At 38.8% G+C, this 20,406-nt stretch overlaps 1 protein-coding gene and 1 long non-coding RNA gene across 4 annotated transcripts in view; one reads left to right on the top strand and one right to left on the bottom strand.

Moving 5' to 3' along the window:
- Nucleotides 1–20,406, bottom strand: part of PDE3B (phosphodiesterase 3B) — a 152,101-nt gene that overhangs the window by 11,962 nt on the left and 119,733 nt on the right. For all 3 annotated transcript variants that reach the window (XM_036325500.1, XM_036325501.1, XM_036325502.1), the window contains 5 exons: nucleotides 19,710–19,847; nucleotides 18,740–18,851; nucleotides 17,176–17,289; nucleotides 12,946–13,145; nucleotides 1,450–1,653 (listed from right to left, as the gene is read on the bottom strand). In XM_036325500.1, coding sequence (XP_036181393.1) covers nucleotides 1,450–1,653; nucleotides 12,946–13,145; nucleotides 17,176–17,289; nucleotides 18,740–18,851; nucleotides 19,710–19,847 — 768 coding nt within the window. The remainder of the gene's footprint in view (nucleotides 1–1,449; nucleotides 1,654–12,945; nucleotides 13,146–17,175; nucleotides 17,290–18,739; nucleotides 18,852–19,709; nucleotides 19,848–20,406) is intronic.
- LOC118664862 overlaps nucleotides 1–20,406 on the top strand; it is a 153,412-nt gene that overhangs the window by 18,985 nt on the left and 114,021 nt on the right. The window lies entirely within an intron of this gene.

Raw genomic sequence — 20,406 nt, 5'->3', positions numbered from 1 at the left:
TCTTTGTGTAAGAAGATGCTGAATAATAAACCTACTTTACAAGCATGTGTGCTGTTCAATGGAAGGAAATGAAGAGTAAATAGCACAGAAGTGAGGCCAGTAATGGGAAAATATCTAAGTTAAAAAATAACTTTTATAGGGTACAGTTGGTTGGATCATCATCCCTTACAGTCCAGTGGTTCTCAACCTTCTGGCCCTTTAAATACAGTTCCTCATGTTGTGACCCAACCATAAAATTATTTTCGTTGCTACTTTATAACTGTAATGTTGCTACTGTTATGAATCGTAATGTAAATATCTGATATGCAGGATGGTCTTAGGCGACCCCTGTGAAAGGGTCGTTCGACCGCCAAAGGGGTCACGACCCACAGGTTGAGAGCCGCTGCTGCCTTACACAGTGAAGTTGTGGGTTCACTCCCCAGTTATGGCACATACCTGAGTTTCGGGTTCTATACCAAGTCAACAGGGGAGGTGGGTGTATATAGGAGGCAACCCATGATGTCTATCTGTCTCTCTCCCTCCCTCCCTCTTTTCCCCCTCTTCCTCTTTAAAATCAATAAGCATATCCTTAGGTGAAGATTTTTTTAAATGAGAAGAAAACAATAGATTCCTGCCAGCAAAAGAAGGGGCATCCTTCAGGAAGCTAAAACAGTGGTTTTCAACACTTTTTCACCCCAAATGTCTGGGGCATAGAACACGCTGATTAGTACCACTATCCCACGAGGACAGGGACACCTACCTCTTCGTTCCTTATTCTTTAGCACAGTGAGGGCATATTCTCAAGTGGAAGAGTGGTGAATACGCTCCCATACCAGCCAAAGACTAATATAAAGAAGGTGTTGCCCTAACCGGTTTGGCTCAGTGGATAGAGCGTCGGCCTGCGGACTCAAGGGTCCCAGGTTCGATTCCAGTCAAGGGCATGTGCCTTGGTTGCGGGCACATCCCCAGTAGGGAGTGTGCAGGAGGCAGCTGATCGATGTTTCTCTCTCACTGATGTTTCTAACTCTCTATACCTCTCCCTTTCTCTCTGTGAAAAATCAATAAAATATATTTAAAAGAAAAAAAAAAGGGTGTTATAGGTGTGGTGCAATAGACATGACTGGCTTCCATGAAGTCCATCTTTAATTTCATAAAAGGCCTTCCTTGGCACAGTGCACAACTTCCTCAAATCTGCCCCTAAAAACTTTGGACATAATTGATTTGTCACTGTGTGAAAGTTACAAGTCTGTGTTGGAGAGGAAATGTAGTGAGCAATAGTATTTTAGAATGTGTTATAATAATAAAAATACTGTTTTAAAATACTGGAATATGTAATATCTTACAGTAGATATTTATCATGACTTCATGAACAATATTAATTCTAACTTAATATTAAATAATACTTCCATTTAGTAACACTGACAATAATGGTTTCCATTTTTGATACCAGGCATAAATTACATAACAAACCTTGGCATTGAATTCAGCAAGGAAATCAAAATGCTTCTTAAGGTCTGTGGCAAGAATTGCTTCAATGACTAAAAAACGAAAGCGCTTGAATTCCACATGATCAAGATTAAGAAGGAAGTTGAATTCTGGGCTAGAAAGATACAGGCTCCAAGCTGATGCAGCGTGATGATTCTCCAGAACAGATCTGTCGTTGTATAAAACTGCCTAAAAAGGAATAAGAAAAATGAGGTAGGCATCTTAAAGATATTAAACTTTTAATAATAAATAAGAGTTAGGATCAGATTGGAAGAATACAGTGAGTAACAGTTCTAAGCCATTGGTATTTTAATTCTGTGAAGGGTTGTGATACTTTATAAATGAGTGGACCAAAGTGCAAGGTAAGGTACACCTTTCCTGCATGCTCAGCTAGTCAGTGAAAGGGCAATTGGTTTTCCAAGTTCATCATCTTTGCAAATACCATGCTGCCTTCCAAGAGATGGAAAGTTGGTGTTTAAGGTCTACTTCATGAAACCAGTAAACCTTCTCAGATAAAGCTTAGTCCTTAGGGATATAGAATAGGCTTGGGATACATTTCTTCAGCTAGCATGGAATCAAGCGTGGTGGCAACAGAAAAGAAGCAGGAGTACAGTCTAGGGCAGCCGTGGGCAAACTACGGCCCGCGGGCCGGCCTGTTTGAAATGAATAAAACTAAAAAAAAAAAAAAAAAAGACCGTACCCTTTTATGTAATGATGTTTACTTTGAATTTATATTAGTTCACCCAAACACTCCATCCATGCTTTTGTTCCGGCCCTCCGGTCCAGTTTAAGAACCCATTGTGGCCCTCGAGTCAAAAAGTTTGCCCACCCCTGGCTAGGGCCTAGGCTGAGGCAGGCCCAGTGTCTGAGAAGGACACATCCTACACTTCCAACTTGTCACAGTGGCTGGGAATAAGAAGTATGGAACAGGTGAAAGCACAAATCCTTTGGTTCAAGTGGTATGGCACTATTCACTTTTTCTCCGCCCCTTCCTCCTCTAAAAATTAAGCAATTTTTAAAATCATTAAGCATAGTAATTTAAAAAAAGATTTTAACAAAACATTTTATTGTGGAATATAACATGTATGCAAAAATGCTAAAACTTGAATAGTACAGTTTAACAAATGCCCATGTAACCAATGGTGCTGTCAAAAATACAACATTGCTGACTCCTTGGAAGCTTCATTTGTACATCTTTCTTATCACAACCTTCTTCCTCCCCACAAAGTTATGCATCCCTAAATAATATATTCAGTAGTTTAGTTTTGCCTATTTTTAGACATTACATACAAGGAATCAACTTTGGGAATTGCTTTTTTGTAAAATTTTAAGGTGTAATTGGCATACAACATTATATTAGTCTCAGATGTACAACATTTAATATCAGTATATATATTGAGAAATGATCACCAGAATAAGTCTAGTAAATATCAGTCACCATACATAGATATATAATTGTTTTTCTTGTGATGAGAACTTTTAAAATATTCTTAGAACTTTCAAATATGCAATACAATATTATTAAATACTAGGGGCCCGTGCATGAATTTGTATACCTGGAAAGGAACTGTGGGCCGCAAGGCTGCGGTGGGCACAGGGGTGGATCTCGGCCCATCCTCCGCGCCCCTGCCTGGCCCCTCCCGCTGCAGCCCCTGGTCCTGCCTCTGCCGCGCACACCCCTGATGGCATGGAGTGACTGGGGCTGGCACTGAGCCATCGGGTGCGAGTGGCAGCTGCCACCCCAATGGCTCCTCAGGAGCAGGGGGAAGTGGAGAAGCCCTCAGGGACGATTGGGGCCAGCTGATGGTGCCGAGTGATTGGGGCTGTTGATGGGCACCAGCAGTGGGTGAGGGCGGCGCTTGCACCGGCAGCAGGTGTGAGCGCTGGGTGGGACCGCGGTGTGCGGGAGCAAAGAAATTTCAGTAACCACCAGAGGCTTGCCCCAATTACAGTGACTGGCGGTGCCCTGCCTTGGTCTGGTGTCCCCACTCATCTGCTCCACCATCCTGCTGCCGCTGCTGCCTGCCATGTTCTGCGTGTGCCCCTGGTGGTCAGCGTACGTCATAGCGACTGGTTGTTTGGTTGTTCTGCCGTTCAGTCTATTTGCATATTAGGGTTTTATATATATAGATACATAGATAGGCGCCATGCTGTACATTACATCCCTAGAACTTACTTATACCTGGAAGTTGGTACCTTTTGACTCCATTCACTCATTACACCTTTTCATTGCTGTCTCCTTTGTGTGATTATATGGCACAGTACTATCCATCATGCTGCATTTGTTCATTTGGATTATTTTCAATTTATTTCTATTATGAATGTATAATCTATCAGATTATACTGCTATGAATAATCTTATATATGTATCCTGGCACATGCATTTGTATAGGACATATGCACAGGAGTATATTTAGGGGATTGTACAAGTATGTAGCTCTTCAACTTTACCAGATAATGTCAAACTGTCTTATGTAGTATATGAGAGTGTCTTTGTTCCACACATCAGTACTTGATATTGTTAGACTTCTAAAGTTTTTTTAAATTGTTAGGTTTCTCATGTTGATTTTAATTAGCATTTCCCTGCTTGCTAATGAAGCTAGGATGGTTATTGGTTGTTTGGATTTCCCATTTTGTTCGTGCTTGTTCAAGTTTTTTGTCCAATTTACAATTTAGTTGTCTTTTTCTTACTGACTTTTAGGAATTCTCTGTATATTCTGGTTTCTATTCTATTGTTGGTTGTGTTGCTTGTACTTTTAAAAAATTCTCTGGCCGAAGCCGGTTTGGCTCAGTGGATAGAGCGTCGGCCTGCGGACTGAAAGGTCCCGGGTTCGGTTCCGGTCAAGGGCATGTGCCTTGGTTGCGGGCACATCCCCAGTGGGAGATGTGCAGGAGGCAGCTGGTCGATGTTTCTCTCTCATCAATGTTTCTAACTCTCTATCTCTCTCTCTTCCCCTCTGTGAAAAATCAATAAAATATATTTTTAAAAAAATTATAAAAAAAAAATTCTCTGTATATTCTGATTTCAAATCTTATGTTGGTTGTGTTGCATATACTTTTTTCCCCACTCTGTGTCTAGCCTTTTTAACATTCTTAATAGTGTGTTTATGGATGTTCTTAAATGTAGTGGAATTTATCAATAAGTTTCTTTTATGGTTAGTGTTTTTCTTTCCTGTTCAAGAAATCCTTGCCTTCTGGGATTTTGATTGTTGGTGGCACTGAATTTTTAAATAGACAATTCCTCTTAAATTGATTTATCTTGAAATATTGATGTAATCTGTGACCATGGACTATCTCTTCATTCATTTTTTAGTGTATATAAGTTTTATATTTTCCTGACAAAATCTTGCATATTTTTGTTATTTATTTCTAGGTACTTCATATTTTTGGATGCTATTAATAATAAAGGCTATCTTTTAAAAAAGCATTTAATTTTCTAATTATCAGAAGCTGGTATTTAAAAGTATAATTATATTTGCCCTGGCCAGTGTTTTTCAGTGGTTAGAGTGTCAGCCATGGCACTGAAGGGTTGCAGGTTTGGTTCCTGGTCAAGGGCATGTACCTGGGTTGCAAGTTTGATCCCTGGCCCCAACCAGGGCACTCAGGGCTCCTGCAGGAGGCAACCAATCAACATGTCTGTTTCACATTGATGTTTCGCTCTGCCTCTCTCCCCACCATCCCTCTCTCCCTTCCACTCTCTCTAAAAATCAATGGAAAAATATCCTCGGCTGAGGATTAATAAATAAACAAATAATAAAAGTATAATTATTTTTATATATTGAACCTTATGCCTAGCAATCTTGCTAAAATTTCTTTTTACTAATTTATTTGAAGATTTAAAATTTTTTCAACTTGCACAATCATTATCTAAGATTGATAAGTTTTGTTTCTTTTTTTTTTCCAGTCCGTTTCTTTTACTTCTTTTTCTTGCCTTACTATACTGTGGTTAGAATCTATAGTATTATCTTGAATTGTCAACATACTTGTCTTATTATTAATATCAAAGAGAAAGTATTCAGAGATTCACTACTAAGCATATGCTACGTTGCTTAAGGTTGTTTTTTTTTAATGACACCCTTCACTGGATTGAGAAAGTTCTCTTTTATTCCCACTTTGCTAAGAGTTTTTATTAGGAATCAATGTTGAGTTTTAGAAAATGTTTTTTCTATAGTCATTGAGGTGAAATAATTTATAACTTTAACCTGTTATGGTGAGAATTTCATTGATTTGTTTTTGTTAAATCTCTTGCAGTCTATGATAAGTGCAACTTGTTCATGGTTATCCTTTCTAAATATTACTAGGTTAGGTTTGATAAAGTTTTTATTTAAGGTTTTTACATATGTGTTTGAGTGAGACTGCCCTGTGATTTTTCTTTTTTGTATTATCTTTGTCAGATTTTAATATCAAAGTTTGTATATTGGTAAGCCAACTGTTTTTTCATTATTGCCCCACTAACAAGACTTCTTAAATAATTTTTCCTAATCATTCCCATGAAAATTTAATACTACAGAAGTAATGTATTTGTCTATGTACTATAGGCATATTTTATGTGCTTTGAACATAAAAAGAGTAAGATTTTTTTGCCCCCTCCTCCTTCACCAACCAATTTTAATAAGCATAGTAATTATGAAAAGAACTTACACAGCTAGTGCTAAAGGCTAGGGATAAAACTAAAAACTCATCCCTGTTTTCATAGAGCTTCCTGTGTAATGGGAAAGAAAATCAGATGAAAATAGAATATAATCTTGGTTAAAGTACATATTCTAAGAGTTTAATTAGTTTTATGTATTATTTGTGAAAATTAGCTACAGTCTATATTTAAGCATCAATACTTAACAGCTTTTGATTATTTTTTACACGGTTTGATTTTATGTAAGCAATGATATGATTTAAACTTTGTAATATAAAGGCTGAAAATAATCTAAAGGCTCATCAATAGTCAAAGGGATAAAGATGTGTGTATAAGTTAGACAATAAAATACTATCTGGTCGTAAGAAAGAAATCCTGCCACTGAATGACATGAATGGATCTTGAGAGCATTATGCCAAGTGAGGTAAGTCAGAGAAAGAAAAATAGTGTATGATATCCCTTGTATGTGGAATCTAAATAAGCTGAACTCACAGAAACGGAAAGTAGAAGGGTTGGTTGCCAGGAACAGGATGGGAGGAAACTGGGGAGATGTTGGTTAAAGGATATACTTTTCAATGACTCTGGTTTTGCTCAGTCATTGATATGAAAGACCAAACAAACAAAAGAGTCTGAGAAACCTAAACTTATGTCCCCTTTTGAAACACACACACACACACACACACACACACACACACACATACACACATACACACAAGGAAACATTTAAAAATCTTTAGGTTAGAGTCGTAAGATTGAAGAGGTAGTAGTTATGAAAAGTGAAAAGTCTTGGATTAAGAAAGATTATTTCATAAAAAAAAAATATAATATTCCTGTCTTTAAAAAAATCCAAGAGGTAGTAAATAAGTCAGGTGTTATAGAAAACAAACAGTTTTGATGAACAGCTGCCAACTTGGGATTCCTCTACCCTGAAGTTTGGGGCTTGTTCTAAAATTTCTAGTAATCCTATATTTTCTAAGGTCCTTTTCTCAGTTATCACCTTTGTTTTGCTAAAACACATTTTTAGGTAACTTTCTGAGGATGGATGGGACATGGTTTTTAAATTTTTTGCATATCTGAGATTCTCTATTTTGCACTTAAAGCTCTGCTGTGGCTCAGCTGGAATTAGAAATCTAACTTAAAAATAATCCCTCTATGCCAGCACTCCCTAGCTCTTCCAAGTTTTACATTTCCTTGCACTTACATCATAATCATCTCCTCTTTGTCTCTCACACACAATTTATTGTTTTTCTTGCTTTAGTAGAACATAAGTTCCATGGGGGCAGAATTTTTTGGTTCTATTTTGCTCAATAATAATGCCTAGAATAGTGCCTCGCCCACAGTATACACCCAATATTCCTCCGAATCAATGAGGAAATGAATTCCCTTGGAATTTTAAAGACTTTATTCCAGAACCATCTGTCATCCATTGTTGCTAAAATATAATGCCAGTTGGATTTTTTGTTCTTTTACAAGTGTGTTGTTTTCATCCACTCAGAAATAATAATAAAAAGTCTCAGTTCTGAAATTTTACCATGACATACCACGGGTAGGTTTGGGGGATTTTCTTCCCCCACCCCCAACTGATGAACACCTCAACCCAAAGACTCAATTGTTTCAGAAACTTCCAATAGTCAGATCTTGACCTAGTCCCCTATGCCTTCTTTTTTCCTTCTGTATACTTTCCATTCTTTATCATTTTAGTCTGTATTCTAGGAGAGATGGTCTGACTTTACTTCAAATGCTTATATTGATTTTTTTTTAAAAAAATTTTGCAGTATCTTTAGCTTCTAAGAGCACTGTTTTGTTTTGTTTTCTTTCCATAGTTTCTTATTGCGGATACAGTCTTTTTCAAATTCTCTGAGAACTTTAAAAAGACACTCAGTGCTTTTCTATTCCCTAGATCAGCAGTTCTCAAACTGTAGGTCGCAACCCCTTTGGCGGTCGAATGACCCTTTCACAGGGGTCGCCTAAGACCATCCTGCATATCAGATATTTACATTACGATTCATAACAGTAGCAACATTACAGTTATAAAGTAGCAACGAAAAGAATTTTATGGTTGGGTCACAACATGAGGAACTACATGTATTTAAAGGGCCAGAAGATTGAGAACCACTGCCCTAGATTATCCTGTATTCACTTAATTCTGTTCACTTTAGCCTTTTTTTTTCCCTAGCTACCGATTAATGTTTGGAAATCCTTGGTTTTCTGTTGATATAAGAAAATGAATTCTAGATTGCAAGCGTGACTTTCTTCTGCACTATGTGTTTTATTGCTGAGTCTCTTCTTTAATTGGGAAGGATGTGAATGTGTTCAGGACTTGCTACCTAGCAGGTTTTGCTTTAGAATTACCAGACTGGGTGTCAGCTGTTCAGCTTCCAGAATGAGAAGGATTTACTCTGGAATACTAATACCCACGCTAGTATTTCTCTCCTGGAAGTTTCCTTTAGTATCTAAGAGCTGACTTTTCTGCCTGGAGGTAAAGGCAGGGCTGCAGCAGGTTTGCTTACAGGCACGTCCACAAGTGCGAGTGAGCCCGTGTGTTTTCGCACACGTGGGCAGGCACAAAGGCATCTGGACTTCCTCTAGAGTTCCACTTAGTCTGTAGCCCCAGCTAATACACTGTCTCAATATTGAGCCATCTGTTTTTCATTTTCTAAAAATAGTATACAATTCTTTAATCTACTTGTGGTTATACCCTCCCACATTGAGCTTCACCCCTTACTGTCATTTTAATCAGGAGGAAGGGGAGACAAATGCACATGGTTAGTCACCATCTTGATCCGTATTTTGACTGTATGAGGTTTACAAGTCCCAACTGGAAATTTTATTTCCTTTTACCCTAAATCTCATCAAAATATTAATACCTCAAGCACTAATCTCCTTCTTTTGCCAACTTTTCATTTGGAAATATCTGAGAAATCTCAGAATTTTAATACTGACATCCTCCCAGTTTAAACTTGACTATTTACCTCTTTCATGGAAAAGATTCAAAGTAATCTTCCTGTCTTCCCAGCATACATTCTTTACCATGAGAATGAAGAGGAATACTTAATGGTGGTATTGTATACTGCTGTCACTTTTTATAATACACTGGAGCAATGATATCTTTTACTAATTATGGCTTAATTAGACCCACTGAGCTTCCCAAGATGAGAGAACCTATTTTATTTACCTAATAAACACACTAAGCCTCAGGCTTTCACAAAAGAGTCCTTATCTCATAGGTGCTAGCTGAGGCAGGTGTTAGGCATTTCACTACTCTGGGAAGAACTGAGTACATTTCAGACAAGCTAGTGGTGCTGCAGAGCAAAGAAATCAGGTGTCCTTCAACATTCAACAAATATTTACTGAATGTCTTTTGTGTGTGAGGTACTACTGGTCTAGGTATCTTCTCGCCTAATAATAGACAAAGATGCTAATTGACCGTACCTTTGCTGTGCTAACTAGCAATCAGGAGAGTATGCAAATTAACCTAACAAAGATGGCGGTTAATTTGCATACGTAGGCTCCAAGCGGTGGAGCGAAGCCTGACGGCCCGGGGGCGAAGCAGAGACGGCCCTGGGGCGGCAGAGCAGCGAGGCCTCACGGCCCTGGGACAGGCTCCGACCGGAGCCCGGTCAGAGTGAAGGCCTGGGTCTCGGGTGCCAGAGGAAAACCGGTGCCAGCAGCCAGGGGAAAGGAAGGCCTATTGCACGAATCTCTTCGTGCAACAGTCCTCTAGTCTATATAATAAAAGCCTAAGCGACCTCTTAGAACAACCGGTCGCTATGATGCACACTGGCCACCAGGGGTCAGTGCGCTTCCACAGGGGGAGCGCTGCTCAGCCAGAAGCCTGACTCACGGCTGGCAAGTGCAGTGGGGCTGGCGGGAGCCTCTCCGCCTCCATGGTAGCACTAAGGAGCAGTGAGCCAAACATTAAGGAGCAGTGAATAGGCAGGTGATAAGGAGTGAGAGATCCCGGACTGTGACTGGGCGCTGGCTGAGCTAAGGGACACCCCCTCCCCCATCTTCCAGTGCACGAATTTTGTGCACCGGGCCTCTAGTTAGGGAATAAAAGAGACAAAAATCCCTGCCCTTATGGAATCTTATATTCCACTGAGGGAACACATATCATAAATGAGCAGAATACAGAATATCTAAACGATCATTGTTATGGAAAAAATAAAGCAGGGAAGGAGCATAATGAGTGCCAGGAAGGAGTTTCTGAAATTTTAGATGGAAGGACATGACAAAATGAGCTCCATGGATATGTGGAGAAAGAGCACCCTGGGCAGGGAGGACAGAACAGGAATAGGCTCTTGGGGAGGGTACCTAGGTACAGGAGAAAACAGCAAGGAGGCCAGTGAGGCTAGCCCTGAAGGAGTACGAAAAAGGCAGACTTCATGGGGTTTAAATCAAGTAGTGCCTTCTGCGCTATCCTAGTTACTTACTAGGAATGTGGTGAATGTCATTGAATAAACAACAGAAAGTGATGTAACTCAACCTAAACAGTCACTTTGGCTGCTGTGTGTGGAGAACAGACTGAGGGGGAGCAGGAAGTAAGCAAGGCTGTACCTTTTTGGTAGCTGAACTCTCTAATCTATTTCCGTTGCATTCCAGAGCTTCCCACTGCTTCATCTATTGGCAATTCTTTTTCTTTTTAATATATTTTATTGATTTTTTACAGAGAGGAAGGGAGAGGGATAGAGAGTTAGAAACATCCATGAGAGAGAAACATCCATCAGCTGCCTCCTGCCCACTCCCTACTGGGGATGTGCCCCCAACCAAGGTACATGCCCTTGACCGGAATCGAACCTGGGACTCTTCAGTCCACAGGCCGACGCTCTAGCCACTGAGCCAAACTGGTCAGGGCTATTGGCAATTCTTAACAATGAGAAGTTAGGAACTAGAACAAGTTTTGAGTATAAACTTTATAAATTATAACAGTTTTTTAAAAAAATTCTCTGCAAGTGAGAGAGGTAACTCTAGAATTCATTCATTTTTAATATCCTGAAGGAAAAGTAATAAACAACTCTGACTCACCTACACTCAAAGCTAATAAAAGCAGAGAGTGGAAAAGAACAGTGAGTCATTTCTTTCTACGCGATTATGTAGTTCAGGAGGCTCTCAAATACATAAAATGGAAGAAAACTTTCCGTATGTTATCTCCTTTTACTCTTAACCATATCAGGTACATATTTTGAGGGTCAGAAAGATAAGGCTGATTTGCCTAAGGTCACAGAGCTAATAAATAATAACCAGAATCAAATACATGCCAGTCGCTGGGACCGGTTTGGCTCAGTGGATAGAGCGTCGGCCTGCGGACTGAAAGGTCCCAGGTTCGATTCCGGTCAAGGGCATGTACCTTGGTTGTGGGCACATCCCCAGTGGGGGGTGTGCAGGAGGCGGCTGATCGATGTTTCTCTCTCATCGATGTTTCTAACTCTCTGTCTCTCTCCTTTCCTCTCTGTAAGAAATCAATAAAATATATTTAAAAAAAAATACATGCCAGTAGATCCCAAGACCAGTACTTTTTTCCATTGTGCCACTACTGCCCAAGTTTGACTCACAAGATTTGCAAAAATATATTAAGTATTGGGCTAGAGAAAATGGGCATTGATTTTTGCAGAATGGTACTGCAAATGAGGAAATATGTGCTCCTTAGTGGGCAATTTCTTTGAAAGAACAAATATTAGGTTGAAATTTATTTTTTAATTAGTTACCTATGGAAATCATGAGCTTTTAATAGATAAAGTCTTAATGGGGAAAATGAATCACACATCACTTTTAACATTCTCCACCCACTCATCTCCGAATCCTACTCTTATAGTGGCTAAAGAATATCCCCTCTGTTTTAAAGTGAGAATGTGTGAAAGTGAGAAAAGGAACACAGAGAATGGCTACAGAAGATGAAAGAATCAGAACTGAGGTTTAAATACAGAATGACAAAGTGTAAAAGACGAATTCACTCTCTGTAAGGCTCGCACTTAGACAAAGAATATAAAGGAATCAGCTGCCCAAACAAACATGCACACTAAATTCTACTTAAAACCAAGTACTTGGTTCCAAGTCCCAGTGCTTAAAACTATTACAATTAGAGTATCCATTTATTGGGAATTCCTATCTGCTATGCAAATTTTGACTGTACAGGAATCGTGCACCTTCTCAGCTGTACTGGATACAAAAATGAGGTGGTACCAGAAGAATTTTTACACATATTAATATATTCAGAGTTAAGAGATTTAGAGTCTGAGTATTAAGGCCTGTTTTAGACCAGTGGTTCTCAACCTTGGCTGCACATTAGAATCACCTGGGAATCTTTTTAAAATCCTGATTTCTGGGCCTCATCCTCCGGAAATTCTGTTTCTTTGTTATGGGGTGGGGCCACAACATTAGTAACAAAGAAACAGAATTTCTGGAGGATGTGGCCCAGAAATCAGGATTTTAAAAAGATCCCCAGGTGATTCTAATGTGCAGCCAAGGTTGAGAATCACTGTTTTAGAGGAAAAGAAGACAACAACAAAAATAACAGTTGCTCATCATTATAGCTTCTAGCCATACAAAGGACCTTGCCAGAAGGAAGAGTGAGTCTTACATTTTGATCAAAGGCAAAAATACTGAAAACAAGAACTGCAGAATTTCATAAAACAATGAGTCACTCTTTCATAAACATTTTCTTTTCTAATTGAAGGAGACTTTCCCCCCTAATTCTTTAGTACACGTCATGTCAATGTCATGTGTTAACATCCAATTCCATGTCGAGGTAATGGCCATATGATTAAACTGGAGAATGATATACAAAAGAATGCATAAAATGATTGTAAAATTCCAGAATCACTCTTTAAACTTTCCAAAAAAGTATTTCCTACCTGAGGGGCATTTGTAGCCACTAGAAATGCATTTGTCCGCCCTGGGTGGTCGTAATCATGCATGGCAGCTGCCACATACAAAGCCATCAATTCCAAGGCAGGAATGTTTGAAGACAGGCAGCCATAGCTCTCATCTGGGATTGAGCAGCTCCTCGAAGAAATGTAAGCAATCCGCCCAGGGTTCATTCTATCACCAGACTCTGAGGAACAAGCAGAAGCAGCATTAGACATATAACTTCCTCACAATGAGGCTAAGGAGGGGAATCCCCATAGGCAATATGATTATCTTATGTTTACTTACTATGAATTAGTTTCTATTTATAAACAAGGACTTAAAACAATAACAAGCCATCCTAACAAGTGTTAGGGGGATCTCACTGTAGTTTTGATTTTTATTTCCCTAATAATTAATGATGCCAAGTATCTTTTTGTGTACCTGATGCCATGTAAATGTCGTCTTTAGAAGAATGTCCAATTTTTAATCAGACTGTTTAACATTCAGAGCACTGGGCAGCGTTGTGGGCCTTTGCAATGCTGTTTGAATTAAACAGTGGGATTCCCCTGGCCCGCACCAGTTCTAAGTCGGCTGCTAGGTGCTGCGCAGAACCGCGGCCCCAGGGCGGTTCTGGGGGTGTGGGGGGGGAGCCCTTCGCACGCCAGGAGGGGGACCCTCAATGCGACCCTGGGCTACTGGCGCCCGCCGAGCTCTTCAGGGGCGGCCGTGACGCCCACCGCAGCTGGGGCGATCCAAGGGAAGGGCCTGGCTCGCGTAGAGAGTCACTGCCACTGGCCCCCAGGTGTCCGGGCCCCCATGGGCCCGCGGGGAACCTCCCCGCCCCACCGCAGCCACCAAGGTCGCGCCCCCCATCCTGCCCCTGAGCTGCGCAGACGGGGTCAGGGCGGGGTCAGGGCGGTGGAGGCATAGGGCCGTGGGGACGGGCCTGGCACCCAGCCCCACTTCGTGCCCCAGCCCAACCCACCCAACTCTTAAGAGCCAATCCTTATCCCAAAGTTATGGATCCAGTTGGCCAACTTCCCTTACTACATTTGTTCCAACACACCAGAGGCTGTTCACCTGGAGACCTGCTGCCATATGGGCACGTCCCCCATTTACACCCTCTCCCCCGGATTTTCAAGGGCCAGCGAGAGCTCACCGGACGCCGCCGGAACCGCGACGCTTTCCAAGGCACGGGCCCCTCTCTCGGGGCGAACCCATTCCAGGGCGCCCTGCCCTTCACAAAGAAAAGAGAACTCTCCCTGGGGCTCCCGCCGGCTTCTCCGGGATCGGTTGCGTTACCTCACTGGACGCCTCACGGCGCCCGTCTCCGCCACTCCGGATTTGGGGATCTGAACCCGACTCCCTTTCGATAAGCTGAGGGCAACGGAGGCCATTGCCGGTCCCCTCGGAACGGCGCTCGCCCATCTCTCAGGACCGACTGACCCATGTTCAACTGCTGTTCTCATGGAACCCTTCTCCACTTCGGCCTTCAAAGTTCTCGTTTGAATATTTGCTACTACCACCAAGATCTGCACCTGCGGCAGCTCCACCCGGCTGCGCCCTAGGCTTCAAGGCTCCTACTTATCTCCGCGTAGTGTGCGTGGGTGGGTGGACATGGGGGGGGGGGGGGACAAACCACCACCCCCCATCCCGGCTCCTGTCCCCTTTTTCTCCCAATGACTTGTCTTCTACAGATACTTGATTCCATAACACTGTATAAGGACTTATAACACTGCCAGTAAGAACTCTGAAGGAAGTGAGGTTCATGGAATAAATACTTAAATCACCATTAACAGGCTAGTGGTAGAAAAATGCTGTTAGGTACACTGCCATGAGGACTCAGAAAAACTGAGCAACATATTGGAAATTAGGAGATCATTGCTATATTGTTATAGCAGAAAGCTCGTCCGAATAATGTGCTGCAGTTAATAGAGAACACAAAATTTGTAAAGATGAACTTAGTTAGCCACAGAGATTTCCAAGCAAAGTGTTGAAAATATAGCCTTGTTTCTTACTGTTTATAGTAAAATGTGAGAGGAAAGAGAGAACTGTTTAACCAAAAAGAATCAAGACTTGATAATTTGGGAAATTCTCAACCTGTCCAGATTGTAAAAGAGACTAATAGTAGATTAACTATCAAGGTAGTGTACTCTCTAAACAGAAAGCCAAGGTTGTAGCTGGCCCACTTTTTGCTAATCCTTTGGAAGGAGGAAACAGTAGGGTCTGAGGGTCTTGAGTATATGCTAAGCTGCTGTCTTTGAAGAAGGGGGCCATGACCATGAGAGGCAGGCGACTTCTAGAAGATGGAGGAGGCAAGGCAAGGAATTCTCCATTAGAGACTCTAGAAGACAATAATCACGCTGACACCTTGATTTCAGCCCATTTGTACTTACTTTGGATTTCTGACTTTCAGAACTGTAAGATAATAAATTTGTATTGTTTTCAGCCACTAAGTAAGTCTGCAGTAATTTGTTACAGCAGAATGGGAACCTTAACACAGATTTTGGTACTAGAAATGAAGTACTACTGTAGCAATTCCCTAAGAATTGGAATTGAGCAATGGGCAAAGACTGGAATTTTAAAGAACATGATAGACATCAATAAGAAATATTAACATATTCAATAAGTTAACAGAACACCAAGCAGGATGAATGCAAAGAAAATCACCTGAGTACATCATAGTCAAAGTAAAAAGGAACATATTAGTTTTAAGGGGAAATAAGACTTTAGGCCAATTTGTCAACAGAAACTACTTAAGGCAGAAGATGGAGTCTTCAAATTCTTCTAAGACAAAATAAATACATCTACAAAAAAAGCTAAAGAAAGTGATCTCTCATGGAAGCACAGAACCACTGGACAGAACAAAGAGCACTAGAAAAAGAGTAAAATATAAATGGCAGACAAATATGAACATAGGCAATTCCATCAAACAAATAATGGTGGTACTTTAGGCTCAAGTACCAAAGAATGTAAAGCAGTCAGTGGCTGTCTATCACATTTACACTGATTAGTCTGGTAATATTTCTCAGGCATTCGTTACTGAGCAAATTATGTCTGTGTGTGCATGTGTCTGTCTCTATATTATTGAAGTATTTCTCCCCTTTTCCTCCCCTCTTATTTTATTTAATGTTTTTTTTTTTTTTTGATTTTAGAGGGAAAGGGAGAGAGAGATAGAAATATCACTGAGAAACATCGATTGGTTATGTCCTGCATGCCCCCTACTGGGAGTCAAGATAAAAACCCAGCATGTGCCCTGACTAGGAATTGAAACTGTGAATTGAACTCTTGGTTCATGGGTCAATACTCAACCACTAGGTCATAAGGGCCCGGCTCTCTACTCTTTTTCTTTTCTTTCTTTCCTTTTTTTTAGAGATCCAAAACATATTTCCACTCTTTTATAAGCTTGAATAAGAGAACCATGAATGTTATGATTCATTATATTTGCATAAATAATTATACTATGATGGGGAACAGAACTAACTTCTTTGGGAGCAAAATTTGAAAAAGTTTTGTAATTCATCATTTAAATACATATGTGAGGCTTTCAAATAATGGGAATATTATAAATTTTTATTTACATGATACATCTAAAACAAAAAACCAAGAATTAAAAGAAAGCAAGGAAATGATTATCATCCTATATAAGCCTAATATGCTAAGTGTTCTACTGTTCATTTGACCAGTCACTATGACGTACACTGACCACCAGGAGGCAGACACTCTAACCAGTATGTTAGCTTGCTGCTGGGGTTGGCTGATTGCGATTGGTCAAGATGGGCCAGACACACCCTGGAGCCCTCCTGCAGTCTGATCGTGCACCTGGGGGGGTCCCTCAGCCTGGCCTGTGCCCTCTCGCAATCCAGGACCCTTCAGGGGATGTCAGAGAGCTGGTTTTGGCCTGATCCCTGCAGGCCAGGTCCAGGGACCCCACTGGTGCACGAATCCATTAACAGGGCCTCTAGTAATATAATATTCAGGACAGTTGTTACCTCAGTGGCGTATCAGCAGAATGGGACTTGGAAGAGACTTGATAGACCCAGCAGTACTGGATCTTAACCTAGCCCTTAAGATGGGTGGTAGGTTTCCTAATTTGCATGTCATTATTATACATAAAAATTGAAATGGCCCTTTGTATCAAAGGTTACTTAATGAAAATTTTGAAAGGTAATGAAATGAGGTAGCTTAATTAATTAATTTTATTAATTAAAAGGAAGATCTGTAGAAGGAAGTACCTGTTGCATTTCCTGTTCCATGATCACTGTGGATCTGCTGTAAGCCAGGAACTGGCCTTGTTGTCAGATACCAAACTGCGTGTAGGACATCTGTGGCGTGTATACGATTGTGATCTAAAGTCACCAAAATGATTTTTAAAATGATTATTCTGTTACATTTACCATAAGACATTTTAAAAAGTATAATACTTTTTAGTTATTCCCATATATAAAATATATGACTTAAAATGATTTCCCACAATTATATTTTTGTTTCATCTTATTTTTTAAAACCTCTTGATGTGTTAAAAAGTTACTTTAAGAACTCACATTATGAAAACATAATTAAGGGGTCATAGAATAGGAAGGGTAACCAGGGCTAATTTAAAGGCATAGAAAAATATATTTAAGGTTGTAGCTTTTAAAAAGATTTTGTAAATAGTGTTTGGATTATGGAGACCTATTTTTACACAGGGGTGCATAGAACAGTTAAAATTCTGGATACCTGAACATCCCTTGATCCACCCATAAAAAAGAATGATAAATACTTATTTCTCAGCTCTTCTATAAGGATTAAATGTTAAATGGTACGTGAACACATTCAAAACAGTGTCTGACACATAGCACATGGTCAAGAAAACATTTGTTTACTGAAATACCACTGTGTGAGGTCTACAGGTTAAAACCCAGCTTAGCTATTTATAATTTTATAATCTTGGGAAAGTCCTTCTGAGTTTTTAACTTCTCACCTGTGAACAGCAGATAATACAATCTTTCCCAGGAAGATTAAATAAGATAACCTTTGTTAATCTAATGATTATAGTCATAGTTGACATTCAATTAAAAATCAACACTTCAACCAATATTTAATGCGTACTTATGTAGAATTGGCAGCTGATACAATACTAACTGTCAAGGCTTCAGAGCATGATTCAATACACTAGGAGCTTATCATAAATATAATCATTTGTTATTGACCATTTACTATGTTCCATGAATTCTGATGTGTGCTTTATTTACATAGATTATCTTCACTACCTATGGGGTAAGTACTGTTATTCCCATTTACAAACTTGGAAACAAGTTTAGAAAAGTTAGATCCAGAAACTTAGCTTTTTTTTTAGTAATACGTAATAGATTTGTTTCTTTTTCAAAAATATATTTTTTGTTGATATCACAGAGGTCTCCCATTTCCCTTCCCTTTCACCCCCTTCTCCCAGACCATACCCACCCCTCCAGGTCTTCACCTACCCTATTGCCTGTGTCCATATTAGGCACTCAAATATTAACAAAGATGTATATCATGTAATAAGTGAAATCAGATTATAAATAGGTATTGATATTATGATTTACTTTATAAAAATAAACATATAAGAAAAAAGTCTTAAAGAATATATATCAAAATGTTAACAGTAGTCAGTTAACTTTAAATAGTAGGATACAGATTTTCTTTTTAAATTTCTATTTAAAACTTTCCCAAACATGTAATTTAAAAGTGTTTAGTGACTATCTGAAGGGAAAAATAATAAAGGGTTTAAAAACTACTATTATTTGAATTTAAATAATAAGACACGTTAATACTTACAAGGAATGTCTCGATAGCCATTTTCTAATGCACGAAAATAGTTCATGAATTGTAGAATGGGAATGTTAAATATTTCCAATAAACCAGTGTCTTGAAATAAGGTATACATAACCTAAATGTCAATTAAAATAAAGTTCACTTTAAAGTCAGAATTTCTATTTGTAGTTGAGTATATGTTTTTGTGATCTGCATTTAGGAATATTAACCATATATATATTTTTAAGTTATTAATTTTTAAAAAACTCCCCTACAATGAGATCTTTTGAAAACATGAAAAAGGAAGACATTACCCGAAAGCCCATGAAAACCAAAGGAAGATTACCATGTCATGTTCTAGTTTAAAAAATTTCCCATTATTTATAATTTATTAAAGGGCATATGAATTCTATTCTAGTCCTAGGTGTTAAAAGAAGTAATGTTTTTGTCTCTAAAGACTTCAATGAGATGAACTTATATACCTTCCACATAATTTATTCTGTTCTTATGTCTCATAAATAAGACATTTTGGAGTTAATGAGGGTGATATTTTGAGAAGGTTAATCTGATACTATTGTGTGCATCCATCAGGGACAACCTCTAGTCTGGGTAGTAAAATGGACATATTTTTCCATGGTTGTAGCAAGAAATGAACTATTTGGTCTTGAGTAAAAGATAAGGGAGGGCAAGTGAAAAAAAGAAAGCTAGTTTCATTGGTTAGCACTTGATCATCTTTTTCCTTTTTCAACCTCCAGATTCAATATAAAGTAAAACTTTATTACTTTAGTTAAAATTAAATCCCATTATTATAAATAAATTACTTTTCATTTATATGTTTTCAAATTTTCTACTGAAAACTTCATTTGTGAAAATAATTCAATAAAAAATGTTGAATTTCTGCATAGACTAACATTATACATTTTTAGATTCTGCTTTTTATAAAGATTCAAAAAATTAATTTATAATAAAAAAGTAGTGGGGATTTTAAACAAACCTGACTGAGGATTCTTCCTGAATTCTCTCCCATTTTTTCTACAAGTTCAAAAATTTGAAAATTCCAGTTGTTCATCTTTTCTATTAATGAATCATAATCTTCTATTAAAATCGGGTCCAGCGATGCTTCCTGTTCAGTCTGTACATACGGGGAGGCGGGGAGAGATCCAAACCAATATATCTTTTATAAATATTGTTAAATCCATATCTAAATGCGAACACTTAAAATTGAGCATTAAAAAGTAGTCAGTTCTGTTTTCTACAACCGTTTCTTTCAAATACAATCTGTACTTCCTATTTCCTCTCTCTGTAAATGCTATTTTCACATAAATATAAACGTGTCCTCTATATATCAGAAAATTTTTTACTCTTTACTTTTATAAATAAAAAAAAATATTTCTGAAACACTATACAAATCTCAATTCCATTTTCATTTTAGAATTTAGAGGTATCAAGGATAATAGAAACTTGTATCCTTATAGTGGCATTTATTAACTTCCCAAGAAAAATGGATGAGTTTTTACCTAAAAAGCTTAAATTACGAACTTTCAGAACAAAAAAGTGTTATTTTAAATAAGTAGATTATTTCATTGTTTTTAATGACTATACACATTTCTCAGATCTTAACATACATTACTTTCCATGTGGATATTTTTTCATTATATACCTACTATAAAACTAAATAAAATGAGTTCATT

This window comes from Myotis myotis, unplaced genomic scaffold (assembly GCF_014108235.1).
Source record: "Myotis myotis isolate mMyoMyo1 unplaced genomic scaffold, mMyoMyo1.p scaffold_m19_p_10, whole genome shotgun sequence".
Lineage (NCBI taxonomy): Eukaryota > Metazoa > Chordata > Mammalia > Chiroptera > Vespertilionidae > Myotis > Myotis myotis.
Note: the sequence above shows the minus strand (reverse complement) of the source record. Positions and strands in the feature narration are given on the sequence as shown.